The following is a 25,748-nucleotide window of genomic DNA, read 5'->3' on the forward strand; positions in this document are numbered from 1 at the left end:
TCTTGTGTAAGGTCATACAGCTAATATGTGTACCTTCCATTTAGCTGCCCAGCTACATGAATTCATGGAATTTTGAACAGAAAGGAACCTTAAATTTGATCTACTCCAAATCTCTCAATTTAACATCTGAGAAAACTGAAATCATCCAATTTCTTAAGAAGAGCCAAGATTTGAACCCAGGTCTTCATGAAACTTTCTGGGGAAAACTCAATATTGAGGTAGGAAAACTAAAACCCTCATCCTCTTTCCCTTCCTTCCTTCTTTGCTTCCTTCCTTCCTCCCTTTCTTTTTTTAAATTTAAACCCTTGGGGATTCTGGGAAGATGGTGGCTTACATGGAGCAAATGTTAAAACCTCCTCACCCTTCCCCACCGAGATAGAAAACAATGTGCTTTGAGAAGAAAGAGGACCGAATCTAACAACAGGACAGAGCAGGGGGACCCTACTGCTGGACAGCTAAAGAGGTACTCCAAAAAAAGGGCTTGAATTCTTGAACTGTCAGGTCTGAGAGTATAGAAGGGGAACCCCAGGACCCCTCCCAAATGGGCTGTGTGGAGTCTACAGTGGCCCCTGAAAACTCTGGGAGGGCTGGTGTACCAGCCTGGAGAGAGGGCCTTGCTGGCACCGGACTTGGGGAGTTGAACACAGGCACCGGGGGAGGTGACTGGAGGAGAAAGCCAGGGAAAAACAGCAAAAACTCTTGGAATATGGCGGCTTAGATGGAGCCAAACCTCAGACTGCCTGGCTTTATGAAACCAAGATAGAGAACAAAGGGCTTCAAGAGGAAAGAAAACCAGGTCAAAAAGCAGGACAGAGCGGGGGACCCTACTGTTGGACAGCTCAGCAAAAACACTCCATCTTGTCCCCCCACTTCAATAAGCACATGAGAAAGTGTTCTAAATCTCTACTAATTAGAGAAATGCAAATCAAAACAACTCTGAGGTATCACCTCACACCTAGCAGATTGGCTAAAATGAAAGAAGGGGGAGAGTAATGAATGCTGGAAGGGATGTGGCAAAACTAGGACATTAATGCATTGCTGGTGGAGTTGTGAATCCATTCTGGATGGCAATTTGGAACTATGCTCAAAGGGCTATAAAAGAAAGCCTGCCCTTTGATCCAGCCATACCATTGTTGGGTTTGTACCCCAAAGAGATCATAGATAAACAGACTTGTATGAAAATATTTATAGCCACACTTTTTGTGGTGGCAAAAAAACTGGAAAATGAGGGTATGCCCTTCAATTGGGGAGTGGCTGAATAAATTGTGGTATATGCTGGTGATGGAATACTATTGTGCTCAAAGGAATAATAAACTGGAGGAATTCCATGTGAACTGGAAAGACCTCCAGGAATTGATGCAGAGTGAAAGGAGCAGAGCCAGAAGAACATTGTACACAGAGACCAATACACTGTGGTAAAATAGAATGTAATGGACTTCTGTACTGGCAGCAATGCAATGACCCAGGACAATTCTGAGGGACTTATGGAAAAGAATGCTACCCATATTCAGAGGAAGAACTACAGGAGTGGAAACATCAAAGAAAAACAACTGCTTGAACACATGGGTTGAGACGGACATGATTGGGGATGTAGACTCGAAACTACCACACCAATGCAACTATCAACAATTTGGAAAATAGGTCTTGATCAATGACACATGTTAAAACCAGTGGAAATATGCATGAGCCATGGGGTGGGAGGATCTTGGGGGGTGAAGGAGAAAGTAAGAGCACGTTAACTTTTCTAAAAAATAAATAATAAATGTTTTTAAAAAAACTACAAGACCAAGGAAAAAATATTACAAGCTGCTAAAAAGAAGTCATTCTGATACCAGGGAACCACAGTTAGGATAACACAGGATCTGGCTTCATCTACATTGAAGGAGCAGAAGGCATGGAACATAATATTCTGGAAAGCAAGAGAACTGGGTCTACAACCAAGAATCAACTATCCAGCAAAACTGAGAATATTTTTGCAGGGGAATGTATGGTCATTCAATAAAATTGAAGACTGCCAAGCATTCATAAAGAAAAAAACTCACTTAAACTTAAAAAGAGTTTGCTGCCCAAACACAGAACTCAAGAGAATCAACATAAGGTAATTAAGAGAGCTGGGGAGGGGTGTGGGGGAGGAATAAAAAAAAAATCTTTAAGGGACCCAATAAGTTCAATCAATTTGTATCCCTAGAAGAAAAGAAGATATTGGCAAATATTAAAAATCGTTATTAACAACAGGGTAACTAGAAGTTTACAAAGAGGGAACAGTGACAAACTGTACAGGATGAAATGTCAAGAGATATATACTATATATATGTATGTATAAATATATACAAAACTAGAGGGGGGAAAAAAGTAATTTTAAGAAAATTGGGAAAACAAAATTGAGTAAATTTATATTCCATAAAGAAGCATGTGGGGTGAACAGAAAAGAATAACAATACACTTAAAGGGCAAAGAGGTTGGAGAGAGGAAATATTTAATACTTAAGTGCATTGAAATCAACTTAAAGCAGGAAGAACAATTAGATCCATTGGGGCAGAGAATTTATTTGAGCCCTATAGAGAAGTAGAAGGGTAACAAAAGGAGGGGTGGGGAGGGAAACAACAGTAGGAAGGGAGAGGGTGGGGTGGGGGACAGCTTAAAAAGACCCTAAAGAAGAATAAGAAGGGAGAAGGGGAGAAAGGGAAGTACAATAAGGAAGGGGATTAGGGGAACTGATTAAAAACAAAACACTTGTATAGAAGGAAATAGTGAAAGAAGAAAGGGCAGGACAAGGAGAAAGAATCAAAATGTCTGGGAATACACAGTTGATAATTATAACTCTGAATGTGAATGGGATGAACTCGCCCATTAAAAGGAAGCAAATAGCAGAGTGGATTAGAAACCAAAATCCTATCATATGTTGTCTACAAGAAACACACATGAGGCAGGCAGACATTGATAGAATAAAAATGAAAGGATGGAGCAAAATCTATTAGGCTTCAACTGAGAAAAAGAAGGCAGGAGTTGCAATCATGATTTCTGACAGAGCCAAAGTAAAAATAGATCTGATTAAAAGAGATAGGGAAGATAATTACATCCTACTAAAAGGCAGTATAAACAGTGAAGAAATATCAGTACTCAACATGTATGCACCAAATGGTATAGCATCCAAATTTCTAAAGGAGAAGCTAGTGGAACTCAATGACGAAATAGATAACAAAACTATACTAGTGTGTGACCTCAACCTTCCCCTATCAGATCTAGATAAATCAAACTAAAAAATAAATAAGAAAGGGATAAGAGGAGTGAATGAAATCCTAGAAAAATTAGAGTTAATAGATATATGGAGAAAAATAAATAGGGACAAAAAGGAAAACACCTTTTCAGCAGCACATGGAACATTCACAAAGATAAACTATGTACTAGGGCATAGAAACATGGCAAACAAATGCAGAAAAGCAGAAATAATAAATGCAACCTTATCAGATTATAATGCAATAAAAATAGTTATTAGTAAGAATACATGGAGAGGCAAACCAAAAACTAATTGGATATTAAATAATATGATTCTCAAATAATTTAGTGAAAGAACAAATCATAGAAACAATAATTTCATTGAAGACAATGACAATGATGAGACTTCTTACCAAAACCTATGGGATGCAGCCAAAGCAGTTCTAAGGGGGAAAATTATATCACTGAGTGCATATATCAAATTAGGGAGGGCAGAGATTAATGAATTGGGCATGCAACTTAAAAAACTAGAAAATGAACAAATTAAAAATCCCCAGATGAAAACTAAATTAGAAATACTAAAAATCAAAGGAGAAATTAATAAAATCAAAAGTAAAAGAACTATTGAATTAATAAATAAGACTAGAAGCTGGTATTTTGAAAAAACATAAAATAGACAAAGTACTGGTAAATCTAATTTTTAAAAAAGGAAGAAAACCAAATTAACAGTATCAAAGATGAAAAGGGAGACCTCACCTCTAATGAAGAGGAAATTAAGGCAATCATTAAAAAACTTATTTTGCCCAATTATATGGCAGTAAATATAGCAATCTAGGAGATATGGATGCATATTTACAAAAATATAAATTGCTTAGATTAACAGCAGAAGAAATAGAATACTTAAATAATCCCATATCAAAAAAAAGAAATTGAACAAGCCATCAAAGAACTCCCTAAGAAAAATTGCCAGGGCCTGATGGATTCACAAGTGAATTCTATCAAACATTCAAAGAACAACTAATAATACTATACAAATTATTTGACAAAATAAATTTAAACCCTTACCTTCCATCTTGGAGTCAAAACTGTGTATTGATTCCAAGGCAGAAGAGTGGTAAGGGCTAGGCAATGGGGGTTAAGTGACTTGCCCAGGGTTACACAGCTGGGAAGTGTCTGAGGCCAGATTTGAACCTAGGACCTCCCGTTTCTATGCCTGGCTCTCAATCCCACTGAGCTACCCAGCTACTCTCCTCTTTCTATTTCTAAGGATTAGGATTTTACTATTAGTATCTTTTGTCCAAGGAAATAGTTCCAAATAGTCCAGGAGCTAACTATACACCCCAATACTAAGCACTCGGCATTACTCTCCAGTCTTCCAGCAGTGCTCTCCAGTCTTCCATTTCCAGATCCTCCCTTTATTTCCTTCTCTTGGCAATCTTTCCTCCTTTGAAGTTGACTCAATAAAAATTTCTCCCCATTTCAAGTTATAGTTGCTGTAGGAAAGTGATCTCCATTTTCCTCTTCTTCCCAAATCTTACTCATATACAAGGACACTTTAATATCCATACAGACGCTTCCTGAAATTGGCTTATCTCGTAATTCCTCAGCCTCCTTCAATCCCATGATTTATTCCTTCATTCCGCACACCCCCCCCCCCCCATTACACCCACTGGATTTTGCCATTACCCACAAGGATTGGTTCCACTTTCTTAATGTGAAACTCTGACTTTATCTGACCCATAACATCCTATCATTTTGTTTTTTCCTTAGACAGTAACCTCTTTTAAATTTATATTTTTCCTTCATAAAGACCACTAATCCCTCTACACTTCAGGCCATTACCTTTGATCTGACTTCCTTTTCCTCCTTTTCTGATTCAACTATTCTGTTCTCTGTTCCTGAATCCCTCACCCTTTTGTTTGTTCTATTGCCTCTGATCTCCTGCCTCTTATTTGGTTACTCTTTATTTTCTATCTCTTCCAATCCTACTTAGAAGTTGAATATAAAGAGAAGACGTCTCATCTCACAACAGTAGTAACTGGATAAATTACAAATTCATGTTGTCCAACCTCAACTGAGTTCTCATCAGAGTAAGGCTGTTCTTTTATTTCTTTCTACTTGACTCTACCTCATTCATCATAGAAAAATCTTTTGGTTCATTTCATTTCATTCTTCTTCATTTTACAATTATTTATTTTTATAATGTTGGCTTTCTAGTAGAAATCATTCTTTTTGTTCTGCTGACTTTACATCAATTCATGTCTTTCCATGTCTTTTTAAAATCCTCTATTTCCTCATAGTATTCCTTCATATGCATATGCCACAACTTATTCAGCCATTCACTAATTGATATGCATCACCTTAGTTTCCAGTTTTTTTGCCACCACAAAAAGAACTATTATAAATATTTTTGAACAAAAAGGAACTTTTCTTCTTTTATCTCTTTCAGATGTAAGTCTAGCGGTGGCATAGCTTCAGTAACTTTTTGTGTATAATTTTTAGATTTTCTTTCTAGAATAGCTATACCTATCCCACCAACGATGTATCATTGTATCTATTTTCTCTTACTCTACCTCTCAACAGTCATCATTTTCCTTTTTTATCTTGCTGTAGCTGTGAAGTAGAATCTCAGAACTACTTTAATGTGCATTTTTCAAATTAGTAGCAATTTGAAGATTTTTTTTTCATGTAGCTCTAAATGGTTTAGATTTCTTCCCTTAAATGATGCCTATTCATATCTTTAGATAAATTATCGATGAAGAATGGCCCCTTTGCCATATAAATTTGAATCATTTCCTTATATATTTTGAAAATAAGGCATTTTAGAAAACTTGAATTTTTTATTTTTTCCAATGAGTTTTCATTTAATTTTTGTTAGATATAGGCAAAAACTTTTAACTTTAATGCAATCATTTAATTTATATCTTTTATAATCCTTTCTATTCCTTGTTTTCTAAAAAACTGATCCATCCAGAGATCTGTTATATGTTTTTCTTTTTCCTTGTTTCTCTGATTTGTTTATGATGTTCATTTGGAGCTTATGTTACCATAAAATATGAGGTATTGGTCTAATTTCTTTCATACCACTGTTCAATTTTCCAAGCAGTTTTTGTCAACCAGTCCTTACCCCAATAACAGGGATCTTTGTGTTTATCAAATACAAAAGCATTTCCTTGTCTGTGTTGTATACCCAGTCTGTTCCACTGATCAATCTCTCTTATTTTTCAATCAATACCAATTGTGGTAATAATTTCTGCTTTGTATTATAGTTGGAGATCTGACACTGTATTCTAATTCATTTTTATTATTTCTTTTAAAATTTTTTCATCTTTTTTCCTACAGTATGAATTGATCATTCTACAGTAATCCTTTAGGATTGAAGGAGCCATAAAAAAAGACAATTTATCAAGGCACCAAGTTGTATGGACCATGCTTTCTTGATGGGCTAGTAATTAGGGAAGAGGTATAAAGGAGAAAGAAAGAAGGTCATGGGGGTAGGACAGTGCAAGGCTCCTGAGTTAGAAAGTACTGAAGAGGAGGTTATAGGAACTGAAATTTGGGGTCTTGAATCATGGAGAAAATTTAGTCAAGTGCATATGAGTTTCTCTTGGTATCTCTGTGATCTGCAATAAAGCAAATATTTCTATTCTTGAGGACATTCCTGATTAATATAATAAATTCTAATTGAATTGGATGAATGCCATAGGATAGTTAAAAAGGTAATGGAAGGGGCAGCTGGGTAGCTCAGTGGATTGAGAGCCAGGCCTAGAGACGGGAGGTCCTGGGTTCAGATCTGGCTTTAGACACTTCCCAGTTGTGTGGCCTTGGGCAAGTCACTTGACCCCCATTGCCTACCCTTACCATTCTTCTGCCAAGGAACTAATACACAGAAGTTAAGGGTTTAAAAATATTTTTAAAAAAAAAAAAGGTAATGGAAAATGGGTTCTTAGTGTAAAAATGAATGCAACTCCCACAGATGAATGTCCAACATAACGACACTGGATTCATGGGTCCAGAGAGAACGCAGCCAAATAAAAATCAATAAAATAATAAAAAACAGTAGACTGATGCCATTTTTCTTCATTGAGTTAGCATGGCATAGTGGAAAGAGCACTGCCTTGAAGCCCAGAAGTCCTGTATTCAAACCCTACCTCAGAAAGCTGTGTGACCCTGGACAAATTGCTTAATTTCTCTGAACCTCAGTTTTCTCTTCTATAAATTAGGGATGATAATATTTATGTCAAAAGTTGTTGTGTGAGTCAAATCAGATAATTAAAACACACTGCTCTAAAAACTTAAAATATAGGGACAGCTAAAAGAGTACCAGTCCTGGAGTTTGGGAGGACTTGGGTTCATATCTGGTCTCAGACCCTTCTTAACTATGTGACCCTAAGAAAGTCACTTATGCTCATTTTGCTAGCCCTTGTCCTTCTGTCTTAGAATCGTTACCAAGACAGAAAGTAAGGGTTTTTAAAAAACAACCCTCAAAACATTATTTAAATAGTTTTATTAAAGTTTCCCACCTCCTGTCCTTTTAATTCAAACAATTCAGTAAAGATAAATTAAATGCATACTATATGCGAAACTTATACATTTTGCATTCAAACTTCCCAAACAGTGGCTAAGTAGGTACTGCAAATACCACTGTCCTATTTTATACATGAAGAAACTGAGGCTGAAAGGTTGCCCAAGTTCTCACTGCTATTATGGCGCTCTGATGCAGGATTTGTACCTAGACCTGGTCTTCCTGGCTCCAAGCCCAGCACTCTACCAAGAATACCTTGGGTAACAATTTCAGTCCCTGGGAAAAAATCAGGAGGTCAGCAGTTAGGTTTCCTGTACTTCATGTGCAGGCTCTTTCTCTTCAAAGGTAGTAGCCTCTGGTGTGGGTTCCTCCTTTCAGATGGTAGGAATTATATAATCTGTGCTCCTAGGTCCAAGACGTCCCCAAGAGAAACAAACACTGACGAAATATGAGGGGGCAAGGAAACAAAGACATAGCATGCAAAAAACTGACATGAAAGCATGGCTCAAGAAAAGCAGGGGAAGGAAAAGCAGCTGCAAAATATTAGCCCTTTGGGAATGAAAAACAATGATTCCTGGACCCAGGCTTTTCACTCACTTAGACTCAGCCAACTGGCTTCTCCTTGTTATCTCTGAACTGGGATATGTACCATGTTAGGATAAAGCAAAGTCTATTGAATTGGATCCTGAGGCTCCTTCCAGAAGAGCAGCGGGGAGATTCCAGGCTTCAAAAATAGTCATTATAAACAGATTTTGGGAGGAGCAAGAGTTTTTATTATTCAATTATTTTAAAAGGCAACAATTGCCCATTATACCCAGGCCTCAACCTTTTGGCAATTGACTCAGGAAAACTAGCAATGGCAACAGCTTAGGGAGAGAAGTAGAATAGGCATTAGTCCCAAGACTCATGGCCAGGGAAAAAGAAAACTGGCAACTTCAAAAACAAACAAACAAACAAAAAACAAAGAGATCCTTGGAGATGAGAGATTGAGGGAAGGATGAGCATTGCTCCCCAAGCCACAAATGAATCCTGTGCTTGTCCCAACATCTTTTGGTTCTCAGAGGAGTTAGAATTTTGGAATCTCTACAAACCACAGTGGAAGAAAACTTAGTGTGAGGATCTCTGGCCTTTCTCTAATCTTTTCTTCCTAGTTCTTTCCCCTTTTACTTTTCTCTTCTTTCTTTAATGTCTTTCTAACCTTTTCTCTTCTATTCCCCTCTTTTATTACTCCTATTTTTCTTTTTCCTTCTCTGACTTTCTCTATTTTCCTTTTAATCCTTGCTCTCCCTTCCATGGCAAAAGCTGATATTTTCCATGTTAACTTAGATGGAACCAACCAAAGGTAAATTTCCAGATGCTATTTATCTCCCTCATTTACCTTAACTTGAAGCCACATTACTATGTTGAGTGTGTTTGATTTCTGCTGTTCACTACACTTCATTATTGCTTTGGCTCTGGTTTCCTTTATAGATTTTGCTGATTCACTTATAAGCTGTGGCTCACTCAGAGGGCTTCAAGCTTGGATTTCCCCCCAGAATTATATCTTTTGAATTATTTTGCTCACAGTTAAAATTTCCTCTTTCAACTCCATATCTACGTCCTCCACTGAAAAAGATAAAAGAGTTCTAGCTCCTATACAAGTCCAGAAGGTAACTACATACTAAGTATAGGACAGCCTTTATTTCCATAGAAAATGCAGAAAATACAAATGATTGCCAGTGACCCATGAATGATGCAATGTTCCTTTCCTCTCTATTGAGTCCTGCCTTTACATACTGTTCTAAATAGGTCTTAAGCCTGCACACCTTATGGATTTGGACTTCCCTTTTAAGGGAATGATCTTGAGGTTGATAGACAATCCCCAATGTGTTGATGAGTCCTTTCCTCACCCCAGGACTCATACAGGCCATTGGCCTCATTATATCTCCCTAAGGGTTTGCACTCCTCCAGAAAAGAAGTCAGCTGGGGGATCGCTAGACAAGGAATCTCCTTTATGTTGGATCCACATCATACATAGCAGAAAACAAAGTCCAATTTCCCCTTTTCCCCTCTTGTATTGTGGCCTTAATCCCTTATTTCTCCCTTTGCTTTGGACCCTATGCTAAATATTCTGTGCAGGAACTCTTTATACTTCTAAAAGACTGGAGTTCTGGAACTCCTGCCACTCAATCACTTGCCTCTCCTCTCCGTGGCTGCCATCCAACAAGTTGGCTGTAAGGCTGAATCCAATAACTCTCCCTCTCCAACTTCTGGAGCCACATTGGCAAGAAGACATGAAATTGCAGTGTGCCTCAACACTACATCTGGCATTAGGGATGCCCAAAGGGAGAGAAAAGTTGTGATGTTTCATAGGCCTTTTACACCTGGAACATAGGTCCATTTTTAGGTCTCTGGATTCTTTTGTTTGTTCCACATCTCTCCAAAGAGATAACACCCAAAAGGAAACTTAAAGGGAAAGGGGGTGGGAGACACCAGGCACAAAGTTCCTAGAATCAAGACCAGAGTTGCTTGTTTGGTTCCCTTTCATGAGCCAAACACACAAGATAATTCTGACAAACTACCATTTAAGCCAACCAAATCATTTCCAGAGGATAATCACTTGTCTTCAGTGAGGTGCTAATGGACATGTCCCAATGGGTATCCCCCAAACCTCTCAGTTATGTTGTGAATCAGCATAGCCATACCCTCTGTGGGCAGGTGCAGTTGCAAGGATAGGGGTCCACTGGGTCAAATTGTTCACCCCCCTCACAAATGAAGTCACCAACAAAATGTTCGAGACTTATTAATACCCTTATCAGATGAGAATTCTCCTACTGTAATGAATCAGCCAATTAAACGCATTAAACAAAGTATAAAAACGTTTTTGAAATATTTGAAAACAATAGAGGTCACTGGATGAAATGGAATGATCCTACCCAGGTATACTGGAATTCACTGAAGAGACTCAGTCCCTTAATTTTTGATAAATTAGCAAAACAGCCCAGAACTCAGCATTCTAGTGTCTGGCAAACCTGGAGGAGAAAGCTAAGCCCCAGGGAGAGAATTCATTAAAAGGAGGTTGGGGAAGATGGTGGACAAGAGCTTCCATCATCTTCCACCCTCTCCCTACCTGCTCCTATCTTATCCAGAACACCTACTTGTGAGACAATGTGTCCCTGGCTTTGGACTATTTTAAAAAATTAACTATTCTTGCTATGCCCTCTGAGTAAGTACTCTTTTCTAAAAGCTAATTAAGTCTGGCTGTCTAATTGATGTCAGCTGATAATTAATGGAGATGCACAATGGGCTCATGAGCAATAACATTAGAAATAGGATTTCTATTCCCAACCCCCTTAGGGGTTACTCCTAGAATTCTAAGGAAAAATGTAGACCCACACCTGCTCACACTTACTGGGGTTGAGGGAGAGGGCTTCAGAGAACGTCCTATGAATCAAATATCAAACAGTGATTCATCTACTTCACTGGGGGAACATCAGGTTCTCCTGATCAACCCGTATTCACTCTAACAAAAATTCAACAAATATTTATCGAGCAATTTATTCTTTGTGACACAGACCCTGCAGCCTCACCTTTGCTTCTGGGCATGGAAGTATTTATTCTGTCTTTTTCCTCCTTAGCTTTCTGTCTTTCCCATGGTAATAACATTTCTCTATTATCCCCCTATTAAAGAACAGCCCAAGTATTTTCCCCTACCATAAACAGTCCACCAGTGTCTTTCTTGCTTCTGTTATTTCCTTGTTGTCTCTATACATTGGCCACTGGCTTCTATCTTGGGTCCAGTACTTGCTGGATTTCAGCTAGCTCTGAAAACTTACTCATCTTCCAAGATTTTCACAGATTTTTTTTTTTAGACTTTGCTCCCTAAACTTGGCAGCTTCTTTAATTCTGCTACTCTGTCCCAGACCCTGGACTAAGTCTTAGGGATACAAAGACAAGAGCTAAATGCTTTCTGCTTTTACTTAAAGAGGAACACTTGTAGTCAGTAAGAATTAACTAAATATGTACAGTCATTTTCATGTCAAATTCATTCCCCACCAACTGCTCTGCTTGGTTTTGACTCTATGATATTAGGCTTCTCCCCAAGAATAAGACATCCCCAGATCTCTCATCATCATGGAGACTGCTTACATTTGAGTATTCAGTGCCTCCTCAGCACCTTATTTTGCCTCTTGCCTTCTCTCAAATTGGAGATCTGAGCAAAAAACTCCACAGAAAGCTTCCCTTTATAGAGAGCTTAGACTTTGCAACTCTTCATTTTCCATTAGCTGCTCTGTTTAGTTTCAGTTCCAGGAATATCATGCCTTGTCCCCCTCCACCCCATCTCCATCCCAGCATCCTTTTGTGTATCATTTCCCAACATTAGATATAAGTTTTTTGAGGTCAGGAATAAGTACTTAATGTTTATTGATTTTTTTCCTGATTTTGGGTCTTTGAAATTTTTTTTCTTATTTTTGATTTTGATGAGTTTATTGATGATTATTATTTATTATGGAGAGAGAACTAGCAACTGGGAAGATCAGGCCACATCTCCTGCAGAAAGTGACAATTAAACAGTTTTCAAGGAAGCTGGACCTTCCCAAAGGCAAAGATCCTAATGAGGATTATATTTTAGAGATTTGGAGACCCAAGGAATGGTGAGGGGAAGGTAGGTGAGGGCAGCTTTCATGATTTCATAGGTAGAGCTCCTCCAGCTACCTTTGTAGATCATAATCTCTCCATGGCTAAGTAGATAGTCTTCATGAGTCACTGCAGCTGAAATAATTTATTAACAGTCAGCTTCCTGGGGATGAACTAATTTCTCTGACTATGGAAACAGTCTGCTGGGGGTCTGAATATCTCTGAAGCCTTTCCAGTTTGTTAAGAACTGCAAGGGTTTGTGCATGATGAGGACTCGGGGTCACATTATTTGACAAAGTGAGACATCAGGCATCAGAGTAAGATTGGTGGATAACAATCATAGCTAACATCTATAGAGCTCTTTAAGATTTGCAAAGAGCTTTACGTATTTGATCTCATTTAAATGATCCTTACAATGGCGCTGTTAGGTAGATGCTATTATTATCCCCAAATGAGGAAACAGGATTAGAGAGGTTGAAGGAATGCCCAGTCTCATAGCCGCCTGTAATCCCCTTGTCTGAGGAAAGATTTGAACCCAAGTCTAAGAAAGGGTGAGAAAAATGGGAAGAGGTATAGGGAGGGAAAAGAAACCTATTAAAGAAAGGGGGGAGACGGCACGGGACATTGTGGGACATTGTACCCCAGAGACAGCATAGAACATTGTACTCCCATAGTGAAAAAGTTTTCAGGCAAACTATAGGCAGGAAAATTCCTTTGCTTCCACTATGAACCCTTACCTGCCTAAATAGACTAGTGACCTTTGTCAAAGATGGTATCAACACTGTATAGCTTATGGTCCTTCAGCAACAATGCCGAACCAATCTGCCTGCACCTTCTGTCTATGATGATTATTACAAATATTTTATATACTGCCATAAATGTTGTTATTGTTCAGTCGTTTCAGTCCCATTTGACTCTTTGTGACCCCATGTGGGGTTTTCTTGACAAAGATACTGGAGTGGTTTGCCATTTCCTTCTCCAGTTCATTGTACAGATGAAGAAACTGAGGCAAACAGTCACACAGTTATTAAGTGTCTGAGACCAAATTTCTGTATGAAAAATCAATTCAATTTCCCTAGAAACTGAGGCAGTAATGGAATTAATTGATTTACCAAGCCTTTCACATCAGTTCTTTCTCTTTCCAGCTCTATACCCTCTCAACCCCCAAATCCTGTTTACTGGAGACATGTTTCAAAGAATTATAGAATTTCAAAGCTAGAAGAGACCTCACTGGCAATTTAGTCCAGTGCTGACTTGAAAAAAAAATCTCAATAACACACCTTAAAAATAGACATCATGACTATGCCCAAAAGGCATTAAAAGACTGTCTGCCCTTTGATCCAGCCATACCACTGCTGGGTTTATATCTCAGAGAGATCATAGGGGAAAAGACTTGTACAAAAATATTTATAGTCGTGCTCTTTGTGGTGATAAAAAATTGGAAATTGAGGGAATGCCCTTTGATTGGGGAATGACTGAACAAATTGTGGTATCTGTTGGTGATGGGATACTATTGTGCTCAAAGGAATAATAAACTGGAGGAATTCCATGTGAACCGGAAAGACCTCCAAGAACTGATGCAGAGTGAAAGGAACAGAGCCAGGAGAACATTGTACACAGAGACTGATTCACTGTGGTACAGTCGAATGTGACGGACTTCTGTATTAGCAGCAATGCAATGATCCAAGGCATTTCTGAGGGTCCTATGAGAAAGAACACTATCCACATCCAGAGAAAGAATTGTGGGAGTAGAAAAACACCACATGGTTTGATGGGAATATGATTGGGAATGCAGATTCTAAATGATCACCCTAATGCAAATATTAATAATACAGAAATAGGTCTTGATCCATGACACATGTAAAACCCATTGGAATTGCTCGTTGACTATAGGAGGGGGGTGAGAAAAGGGGAGGGAAAGAACATGATTCATGTAACCATGGACAAATATTCTAAATTAATTAATAAAATAAATAAACTTTTAAAAAAAGAAAAGAGTTGATTTGGGAGATATGGTAAAATTACGTATCATCAATGAGGGTCCAGGTGAAATTGTTTAACATAACTTTGTAGGAGAACAGTCAGAATGGTTGTGTGATTTTCTCCACCTTCTTTCGGCAGCAGAAACTAAAGTAGTAGACAATGGGAGTAAGCCAGTGCAGAAGTTTGGCACCTCACACGTTAAAAGATAGAATGAGGAGGACAGGTATGCAAAAGAAGAGGACCCTGTAGAGTTGAACTGGTTCAAGGGGTCAAGATGGGGAGATGAGAGAGTGACTAGCAGAAGTGGTGGCCTGGGAGAGAACCAAGGACTAGAAGGATTGGAGGTCAGGGTGTAGAGCAGTCATTCCCAAAGTGGGTGCCACCGCCCCCGGGTGGGTGCTGCAGCGATCCAGAGGAGCAGTGATGGCCACAGGTGCATTTGAGGGCGGTGAATAACTGTAAGGGGGTGGTGATAGTATGTGACAGGGGGCGGACGCTAAGTAATATTTTTTTTCTGGAAAGGGGGAGGTAGGCCAAAAAAGTTTGGGAACCACTGGTGTAGAGGAAGAGTAAGGAGAATTTGTTTTGGTAATGGTAATCTGTTTATGATGCCATCTTTCAAATCTATGTAATGTACTCAGCTGAAATTTATCTTGGTGTAAGGAGTACTTTGTTACTCTAAACCTAATTTCTACCAGACTCTGCCCAGTTTTCCCTCCAGTTTTTTGTCAATGCGTTCTTACCCCAGTAGTTAGAGTTTTCGTGTTTATTAAACACTAGATTTTGAGGTTCATTTGCTGCTATATGTTCTGTATCTCTCCCCAACCAGAGAGCCATTTCATATAAAAAATAATGTTCTTTAAAAGAAAAAAAAATGACAAAGAAAAAATTGGAAAACTCTAATCACATCAAAAAAGTCTGAAAATATATGTAGCCCAAGCTGGGTGGCAGAGTAGATAGAGCCATGGGCTTGGAGGCTTGGAATCAGAAAGACTCATCTTCATGAGTTCAAATTTGGACTTATATACTTCCTAGTTGTACTTAACCCCATGTGCTAAGCCTTTAGAATTGATACTGAGACAGAAGGTAAGGGTTTAAAATATATATTTATGACATGATTTTTAATATTAAGATTTCATGTCTATTTTGAATATTTTTGTATAATATGGAATAGAATATGTATACCAAAATCCATCTAATAATTTTGATGACTACTGCTTACTAATATAGTCTGAAGTTTAAAAGTGCCATTCCTTCTTCATCTTAACCTTTTTTCATTATTTCCCTTAATATTTCAGATTGTTTCTCCCATTGAGTTTTGTTATTTTTATCCAGTTCTATAACACATCCCTTTGACAGTTTGATTGGTATAGCATTCAAAGTGTAAATTAACTTTGGCAATATTATTATTTTTATTATGTTGGCATGCCTCAGCCATAAGCAATAAGCATTATTCCAACTATTTTAGTTGTTCATTATTACATTAAGGAACATTTTTATTGAATATAAAGAGGTATTTTGTGTGCTTCAGTAGATTGGTCCTCAAAAACTTTTTATATTTTGAAGATTTCCTTTTCTATAATTGCCTTTTGCATTTTGTTATTATTGTATAGAAATATTATTGATTTTTGAAGATTCGTTTATAGCCTGCAACTTTGATGAAGCTATTGTCTTAATTAGTTTCTTTACTGACTCCCTAGAATTTTATAAGTAAATAGGGATAATTTCATCTCCTCTTTGCCTATTTTTATATCTTTAATTTATTTCTCTTATTATTATTGCTAGAGTTCTCTAGAACTATGTCAAATAGCACTGAGTGAAGATTTTTTTTATTCCTTTATTTATTGGGAAAGCATTCACATTTCATGTGATGTTTGCTTTTGGCTTTAGATAGATACTTTTTATGACATTAAAAAAAGGTCCCTCTACACTCATATTTTGCAGGGAGTGAGGGGTTTGTTTCTTAATAAAATGAGCATTGTACTTTGTAAAAGGCTTTTTTCTCCATTAAGGTAACCATGTTGTTTGGGATTTTTAAAAATATAATTATATTGATTGTTTTCATAATGTTAAACCATCCTTGCATCCCTGATATAAATTGAACTTGGTCATAATGTGGATCAGAAAAAAAAAATATTGGTTTCTCCATCTCGTTGGTTGACTGGGACTCCTTTGCTAATTCTTAACCAAATTTATGGACTTTTTCATAGGCAAATGGGCCACTCTGGCTCTAGTTAAGCTCTAACAGGTTTGCTCAAAGTCAGAAAGCCCATCCTTCTATCTTATTGTCTTTATTACCTGCCCCTTTTTCAAAAATGTTCACTTTTGCCTTTAAGACTTTATAATTTAATCAATCTATTTGTTAACAAAGAACCAGTCTATTTGGTGGATTTCACTTTATGAAATTTCCCTGTTAGGCATAAAAAATGAATTTATTCAGCTTAGCCCCAATGGATACTGAATGGAAAGGAAGATGGTGCGGTGGGAATGTTGGACTTTCACACAAGCCTTGCACAAGTATGGGAGATGTCTGTTTTTAAAGGAAGCAGTGAACCAGGAGCAACAGATTGCAGGGAAATATAAACCACCACTTCTTAGGGCTTTGTACCATGTTTCAGAACTAAACCTCTGAGGGGATAGAAAGACACCTTCAAGTGGTGTAGCACAGAGGTGAAGACATCAGCTTTGCAGGTACAGCTGGTAGCCCAGAGATTGTAACAATGCATAAACTTGCTCTTGGACTTCCCCAGGTAGTTAAATGGGAATGAACCGTATCTGTTTGGTTTTAAGCCAAAGGTCTCCACTTGAAAAAAAAAACAAAAACCCTTCAGTTTTCTTCACTTGGAATACTTGGAAGTCTTCCCCATCCCTGCTGTCCCAGAGCCCCACTGGGACAGCCAGATGTTGAAAAGAGCCACCACCCCCACCAAGGAGGCAGGAATGCTCCTTTAGACTTCCCCTATTACCTTCTCCTTTTGCCCCAAGCTGTTCCAGAGACCACTGGGGCTTTCTGGTGGTAAGAAGTCCTGCAAGCCCCAGCAATGATCCCCTTCATAAACTATCCTCTCTCCTCCTTCTGTAGCCATGCAGACCCCATCACAGCTGTTTGACTATTTATTTACACAGCTTGGATGGGATGGGAGCCACAATTCTGTTCTTTCTGGTGACATGGAGGACCACCACCAGACCTTTCTTTTTTCTTCTGCCATTGCATCTTCAGGTCCACCCTTCCATGGTCATCTGACCTCCTAATGTGACCTGAGGACCCCCTCGGCCTTTCCACATGCCCTTCTCATGATTCTTAGGACTCTAAGGACTTCCCATCCACCCCAGGGCTGAATTTCATTCCGGAGTCATCATCCCCAACTAGTGAGCTCTTTGAGACAAGCTCAGATTGTCAGACTTTTTGTTTTCCTAGACCCTAACACAGTACTTGGCTCCTGGTAAATATATAATAAATGTTTTTTTTTCATTCATTCATAAAAATGAAAAAGCAACTTTTTAAGAAGGAATGGGTAAGGGGGCAGCTATGTGGCCAGTGCATAAAGAGCCAGCCCTGGGGATGGGAGGTCCTGGGTTCAAATCTAGCCTCAGACACTTCCTAGCCGTGTGACCTTGGGCAAGTTACTTTACCCCCATTGCCTAGCCCCTTCAGTCTTCTGCCTTGTAACTAAGACACAGTATTGATTCCAAGATGGAAGGTAAGGATCCTTAAAAAAAGCCCTTAAAAAATAAGAAGCAAGTAACTTCTTTGTGGTCAAACAGTTTATAGGTTTAGGGAATAAACGATTCTGGTATGTCTTGTTTGCTGCTTTTTAAGAGCAAACTGTAACTGAAGGCTGTCCATACAAGGTTTCTCTCACACATATATAGCATGGGCGCATATTAGGATCAATGGACTTGCAGTCTTTTTGATCTATTTCCTCTCTTCTCCCTCCCTTCCACCACCCCCCCAAACTCCAAGGAGCTGGCTATGAGCTATGAACCCCCAAATGTCTACAACTCCTTCCCTGTGTCCTAGAAGTAACCTTGATGTGGGAGGATACACTAACTACCCAAACTGGAAACATGCACTAAACATGAAGGCAAAAGCAAGTGTGATCATAATACTTAATCTAGGAAAGGCACAAGCGAGGATAATCCCAACCCAACAGTCTGCCTATGGAGTACTCAGAGCTGGGTCAGACACTGAAGATGCCGAGGCGCCCCTGCCTCCCAGGCTCCCGACTTTTGTCCGGCCACTGGACTTGGATGAGAGAGAGTGAGGCTGACACCTTTGTGCAACTCTGCCTCACGTCCAGTTCATGAGCAAATCTAGGCATCGCCCCGTGATGTGGATTGAATGATTTAGCAATGGTCCTCTTTGAAGGATAAACAGTCACAATGGCAAGTGAATCAGAAAGAAAACAGTGGAATAGGATAAAGAAGGCAACCTTTAAAAGTTAGTTCATTGGCAACTAGAGGACAGACTCTAGTGAGGAGAAGCCCAGCTCTTGACAGGTGTAGAAGATTTCAAGAGCCTCAGAACTTATGTGAAGATGGCATAGCAAAATGGACAGGCAGAGACAGTTACCTAAAGGGAAGGGGCCAGGATTCTAGACTTTCTCTGCTTGGCCTGGGCAGATCCAGCATATTAAATGGAAGTTGCAATCCTGAAAATTACCCAATTACAAACCCAAAGGTGGCAAGCCTTTATTTCTTTTTTTTTTCCCATGGGAAATCTAAAGCATGAAAAAAGTCTGTATACTTTTTTTGGTTTAAAATATTTGCTTCATTTTTTACACATAGGGTTCATCACAGGCCTTTGTGAGTTTTCAGTATTCTTATTGGGGTGTGGGGGGGAAGGCCATTAAAGAAGGAAACATCTCCCAAGAAGAAGAAATAGTGCTAACATTGTGCTGTTTTGTTAGGTTGTTTCTGGATGGGGGAAAGAAGATCTTGGAACTATGACAGTTAGAGATACTGACCATTTGAGAAAATTTCCCAGTAGAGAGAAGAAACATTAATACCACTAAATTCAACTGAGTCATGTATAATTGTCATAGGGATTGCAACACCCTCCTCAGGGGGGGTATAATTACCATAGGGATTATATAATTGTCACAAGACTAAAAAATCTCTTTGAAGAAAGAAACATTTTAGGAAAAGGAGCTCAATAACTCTTTGAATCTAAAAGATGAATTGCTTGAAGAAGGCACCATGAAGATGCCTGAAGAAAACCTCCACAGCATCAGAAGATCCAGCATGAATTCTGGAGTATGACTGATTAAACTTTGAGGGGTTGAACACAAGTATTTTGAATGCATGCCACAGGGGAATGCTCCCCTAATTGGTTTATTGTCAATGGGCCTAGCAAACATTGGTTTGTTCTCTATCTCTTTCATTTCCCTATTATCTCTAACTATTGAATATTGTATTCACCTTTAGCTAGAAGAACTTTAGAGATTCAAGATAGTTATGTAAAATGATTCGTTGTAGAGATTTGTCTCCCAAAGAATCACAGGGGGGATTGTGAAAAGAAATTCTCAGTTCTCTTTGTTTATTCTGAAACAATAACTTAAATGCCCCTACTTAGTACCTAACTAGATTGTGAAGACAGGATTACTTCTCCTTTGCTTTTTTTTTTTAATTAATCAACAAAAGCGAATACAACCAAGGGAAACTCATACTATAGGAGTTTGCACTTCCAAAAGGAAGACTAAAACCCACATGCTGACCTAGTAACATGTGAACCCAAACTGGATGACAACTCGGAAACATGTGAATCCTAGGAGGAGAATTAACACCCTTAGTGGTGACAACTCAATCCCACAGACATTGCCCCTGGGCAGGACTGGACAATTTGGAAACTGTGATTGGCCTCTTTGAAGAGGGGCAGGAACAGGAATCCACCATAAAAGCCATGAAATCCCTGAGAAGTCAGGCTGGTGAAGTTGAGTCTAGTGGAGAGTGTCTCCTGGAGATAATCTTCAAGGGAACTTCACTGGAGACTGTGGCTTGGATCGTGGCTTCAACTTGGATTCTGACTTCTGAACTACTTCATTGGGTGAGTGAAAGGCTGACTCCTTTCCTAGTTTCCTAAGAGACTAGCTTCCATCTTGGAGGAGGCCACGTGGTTACTCACTACAGCCCTCCTGGCTGAGGACTAGCATAGGTATTTTTCTCTAACCTCTCTCACATTTTCTACTTTATCATTCCCACTCTATTTTGTAAGTAAACTTCTGACTTGAGATATAATAACTCCGACGACCACATTACTTCACATAATTTAAGTCCAACCACTAAATTTAACCTTTATAGTCATAAGTATATTGTAATACCTCAAATGGGTCAGCTAGGAGGTGCTATGAATAGAAGAGAAGGCCTGCATTCAAATCTGTCTTCAGACACTTATTAGCTAGGTAACCCTGGACAAGTCACTTAATCCTGTTTGTCTCACTTTCTTCATCTGTACAATGGATTAGAAAAGGAAATGGCAAATGACTCTAGTATCTTTGCCAAAAAAGTCCCAAATGAGGTCGTAAAGAGTAGAACATGGGGGCAGCTGGGTAGCTCAGTGGATTGAGAGCCATGTCTAGAGATGGGAGGTCCTAGGTTCAAATCTAACCTCAGATACTTCCAAGCTGTGGGACCCTGGGCGAGTCACTTAACCCCTATTGCCTAGCCCTTAATGCTTTGAACACAGTATTGACTCTTAAGACGGAAAGTAAGGGTTTAAAAAAAAAAGTAGGACACAACTGAATGACTTATCAACCACAACAGCAACAGTGGGTCAAATGGAGGTGGTTAACAAATCTGCACACCAAATTGACCTGTCCTCCTATGAAAGGCAACTAAAAATGCAAAGCAGGCAGTAAGTACTCAACGAGTGCCAGACTTGGGAGCCAAAGAGACCTTAGTTTAAATCCCATCTTTGATATTCCTTAGCTATGTGGCCATGTCCTAGGCACTCAGGCCCTCTATGTCTTTGTTACTGTCCCCTGTAAAAGGGAAAATTAATAGCTCCAAGATAATACTTGCAAGATCGTTGCAAGAATCAAATGAAATAGCATATGTACTTAAAGCTTTCAGCAAACCTAGAAGAACACGCTTGAGTCATCTATAAATGAAAGAGATCAGTAGAAGTAATAAATGTTAGAGGGGCCCAGAGAATAAAGTATCGTAGATGGAGATGCATCAGAGAAGACTTTACCGAGGTAGGAGAGATTTGATGGTGCCAGAATTTGGATGAGACCCCTTTCAGCTTTAACATCCTCTGATTCGACGAAGAAAGACTTGGGGGGGGGGGGGGCTGAGAGGAGGAGGAGAAAAGACCCAAACCATAGGAGTGAGATAGTGAGAGAAGAGAACCTGGAATAATATGTAACTGTTTGCCTTTGCCCTCTACTGGGTTCCATTTGATGAAGTGGGAAAAGAAAGACAAATGCTTCTCTTTTCATTGCTCTTATTCTCCCTCCTCTGTTCCCAGCTGTTTCATCCCCAGCTTCTCCAAAGCAAGAGTAGTAGTTGAGGTAGTATGATGTACAGGAAAGGGTGCTCCATTTGGAGTCAGAGGACATAGTTTGAGTATTGATTTTGCCATTTAACATTAATGATAACAACAATAATAAAAGCTAGCATTTATGTAGCACTTAGGTTTGCTAAGCTAAACATCTCTTTTGCAAATATCTCATTTGAACCTCACAAAAATAGTGAAAGACAGGTGTTATTATTATCCCCATTTTACAGAAGAGGAAACTGAGGCAGACAGGTTAAGTGACTTGCTCAGGGTCACACAGCTAGTAAGTGTCTGAGACCACTCTCTCCATCTTGGTACTTAGCTTTCTCATTTTGTAGAAATATGGTTCAGTGAGTTTATTACTTACATGACTTTGTATGAATGGTGTCCATCAACCTCAAATTGGTGTGGGTGGAGATTTAAATTAGATGACCTCAAGGGTTCTTTCCAGCTTTAAATCTATGCTGCTATCAACTTCAGCTATGGTAATCCAGAACTTTCCTAAGTCCTAGAAAATGTAGCAATTCTTCTTTAAAACGAAATGTCAAGCACAATCCATTTGGGGTAAGCTAGGTGATGTGGTGGATAGAGCTCTGAGGCTGTAGTTGGGAAGACTTGAGTTCAAATCTAGCCTCAGTACCTACTAGCTGAGTGAGCAGGTCACTTCACCCTGTTTACCTCAGTTTCCTCGTTTGAAAAATGAAGCTAAAAAAGGTAATGACAAACCCACTTCAGTATCTTTGCCAAGAAAACCCCAAATGCATCCGCAAAGAGTCAGACATGACTGAAACGTCTGAACAACAACACAAGCCACCAAGAGAAACAGAAGAACAAGGTTTCGCTGCCTTTATGCCTTTTTAAGCAATTAGACATTTATTAAATACTTCTATGACATTCCCCTTTCGGCACGTTGGCACCATGTTGCTGTATCTCCTTCATCGAGATTCTTCTTAGTATCTATCACTGTATTTGCAGTCTGGATATCGATAAGCGTAACGAGGATCACAAGTTCTCAGGGGTTTCAAGATACCCTTCAGCCTGCTGGCTGCATCGATGACCTCCTGGTCTGAGAGCGAGGGGTCCCCACAAAGCGCCAGAGCAGAGTCTATCTCCTCTTGGACAGGCTGGGGAAATTTCTCTTTGAGAAGCCGAGGCAGCAGTTGCTGACAAGCCATCACTAAGCTCTGTTTCTCCTTGACTGAACTGCAAGAAGGAAATGGAGACTGACAGTCTAAAACCAGGCAGCTAAATATGTCCTTGTATTCTTCTTGCCTGTCTAGAGTCAGACTACCTAAAAGAGAAAGGAAATAAAAATATAGATTTTATTCAGTTGCCATCCTTACCCCTGACAGAGAGTTAACTCAAGTTTGTTTAGCAGAGAATCTTTTTTTTTTTTCTATAGAGTTTTTCTAGATAGGCTTTCGAGGACAACCTGTTTCTTTTCTGAAGTGGGCAGGAGCTTTGCTCAAACGAATGGAAGTAAAAATGTTACATATTTAGCATGGCAAATAGGCTGAAAGTGGACTTACAAAATCCACATTAAAAGTATCCCAAATAGGGAGCAGTGAGCTGGCTCAGTAGATTGTGAGCCACGCTTAGAGATGGGAAGTCCTGGGTTCAAAACTGGCCTCAAGACATTTCCTAGCTATGTGACCCTGGGCAAGTCACTTAACCCCCACTGCCAAAATCCTACTGCTCTTTTGCCTTGGAGCTAACAGACAGGTATGATTCTAAGATGGAAGGAAAGGGTTGTTTTTTATATATCTCAACTCTTGGAATTTTAATTCCATACCACATACATAAGGACTGGTGGATTTCTTAGGTTACCAGGATGACAATTTTCTTTCCCCTTATGAGGTCTAGAGATATGAGAGATGACCAGAGCCACACGGAGGGGAGGGCCACTATGCCCTTGGGCAGGAACGTAGAGGGTACAATAGCACTCGGGCTTTGCTTCCTTCCTTTAGGTCCCCTATGTCAGGCAAAGATGCTCATTTCCTTTCCCTTATTCACTTCAATGACACTTGCCCAGATTAGCTAGTAATAGCTCTGGAAATAACCCAATATGTGAGTCAGATGGTCAACTGGGAAAATGATGAAAAGATGCCAGGCCTAGGTGGCTACCTTGTCAATTTTTAAAAATTCTAATTCACTCATCCACCTCATTCACTTCCATGATTTTTAATTTTGAAACTTTATAAAAAGCAAATGTGTCAAAATGGATTACAAAACATACCAATGAATCAGCTAGACATTTAAAATTTAGATAAGGAATAAAAAGCATCTGCAATGAAAGTTTCTTTCCCCCAGCATACCAATCTCCGAAGGGAAAATGAGGATTTAAATGTTGAGAAAGAAAGGAAGTAGCAGGGTTGACACGAATGTGTCAGGACAGAAGCACTGATCCTCCCACCTGAATCTCTTGGGACATGCTTGGGGTAAAGCATGCGTCCACGTATCCGTCCACTGGGCTCTGAGAACCAATAGGGATTCTAACAGTTCCCTGAGATGAGAGGGAGTTAATATTTTCTGCTGACTCCTGAACTTTGGATGATCTTCCTCTCTGACAAACCAAAGATGTTTGTGCTCAAAATAAATGAAAAGATATGAAAGATGGGCAGGTGAATCTCAGCCTCCCACCTTGCCCCTCCCCTCCACCTTCCCTGTCTTGCAAAAATTCTCCTATGACAGCTGCTTTTTAGAGTACATGCTGAGTACCTTGCTGCTTGTCAATGACGCCCACTGTGCTGGCATCTCGGATGAACAGATGCCCATTGTCAAAAATGCCAAACGTGCCAGCATCAATGCGGGTAAAGTAAAAGAAGTAGTTCAAGTCATTGTTCCTCAGGGAGTCCATGATGCCAAGGAGCTGATATGCCAAGTCAGCTGCCTGGTCTGCAGGTGAGTTGTAGAATCCATCCAAGGGCTGTGTGCTGGTGCTGACCAGGAATCGACCACAAGAGCCTAGGTACCTGGGCAAGGGCCACCCTTCTGCCCCGGGGAAAATCTAGAATAGATGAAAGAGGAAGAAGTTTTAAAAATGATCTCTCTATGTTTCTGTTACTTTTTTTTCTTCTTCTCTTTCCTTGTCTCTCTTTGCATATTGACAAATGAAGATTAGCTTATCCTACTCTTTCCAAAATCTGTCAGCAAAATACCCTGAAGCCCTTTGTACCATTTTTCTCACTGTAGCAATGCTCTGTTTGTTAATGGGAGAGTTAAGTAAAATGAGGCAGGCCAGAACGCTCTAGTCTCTTAATCTATCTCCTTCCCCCACTCCTCCTGGGTTTCATTATAATAATATTGATTGAAATCATTATTTGCCTGTAGCTTGGTTTCATCTAGGCCTTGGGCCAGTGATTTAATTAAATGTTTACAGATATATGAAGGATACGCACACATACGTACAGATAAATGTTTATATATACAGGGACATATAGACATACATGCAATATATATTTTACTTCTTTATATTGATATCTTTCTATCCATTTGTCTATCTCTATCCATTTATCTATCTATCTATCCATCTATCTCCATCTATCTATCTATCCCTCTCTATCCATCTATCAATCTATCTATCTATCTAGCCATCCATCTCTATCTCTCCATCCATCTATCTATCAATCATCTATCTAGCTATCCATTTATCTAGCTATCTGTCCCTCTATCCATCTGTCTATCCCTCTATCCATTCATCCATCCATCTATCTATCCCTCTATCCATCTATCTATCTATCTACCTATCCCTCTAGTCATCTATCTATCTATCCCTCTATCTATCCCCCTATCTATCCCTCTATCTATCTATCTATCTATCTATCTATCTATCTATCTATCTATCCATCCATCCATCTTGTCTATCTCTCTATCCATCCATCTATCCCCTCTATCCATCTATCTATCCCT

The 25,748-nt window shown here is 39.3% G+C and overlaps 1 protein-coding gene across 1 annotated transcript in view; it reads right to left on the reverse strand.

Moving 5' to 3' along the window:
• Positions 1-22,675: 22,675 nt before the first annotated feature.
• The window catches only part of DIPK2B (divergent protein kinase domain 2B), a 61,872-nt gene continuing 58,799 nt past the window's right edge, over positions 22,676-25,748 (reverse strand). Inside the window, exons 4-5 of the mRNA XM_044666847.1 lie at positions 24,558-24,846; positions 22,676-23,130 (exon numbers count right to left, since the gene is read on the reverse strand). Of these exons, the coding sequence (XP_044522782.1) occupies positions 22,790-23,130; positions 24,558-24,846 (630 nt within the window). The 3' untranslated portion in view covers positions 22,676-22,789. The remainder of the gene's footprint in view (positions 23,131-24,557; positions 24,847-25,748) is intronic.

This window comes from Gracilinanus agilis, chromosome 3, assembly GCF_016433145.1.
Source record: "Gracilinanus agilis isolate LMUSP501 chromosome 3, AgileGrace, whole genome shotgun sequence".
NCBI classification, from domain to species: Eukaryota; Metazoa; Chordata; class Mammalia; order Didelphimorphia; family Didelphidae; genus Gracilinanus; species Gracilinanus agilis.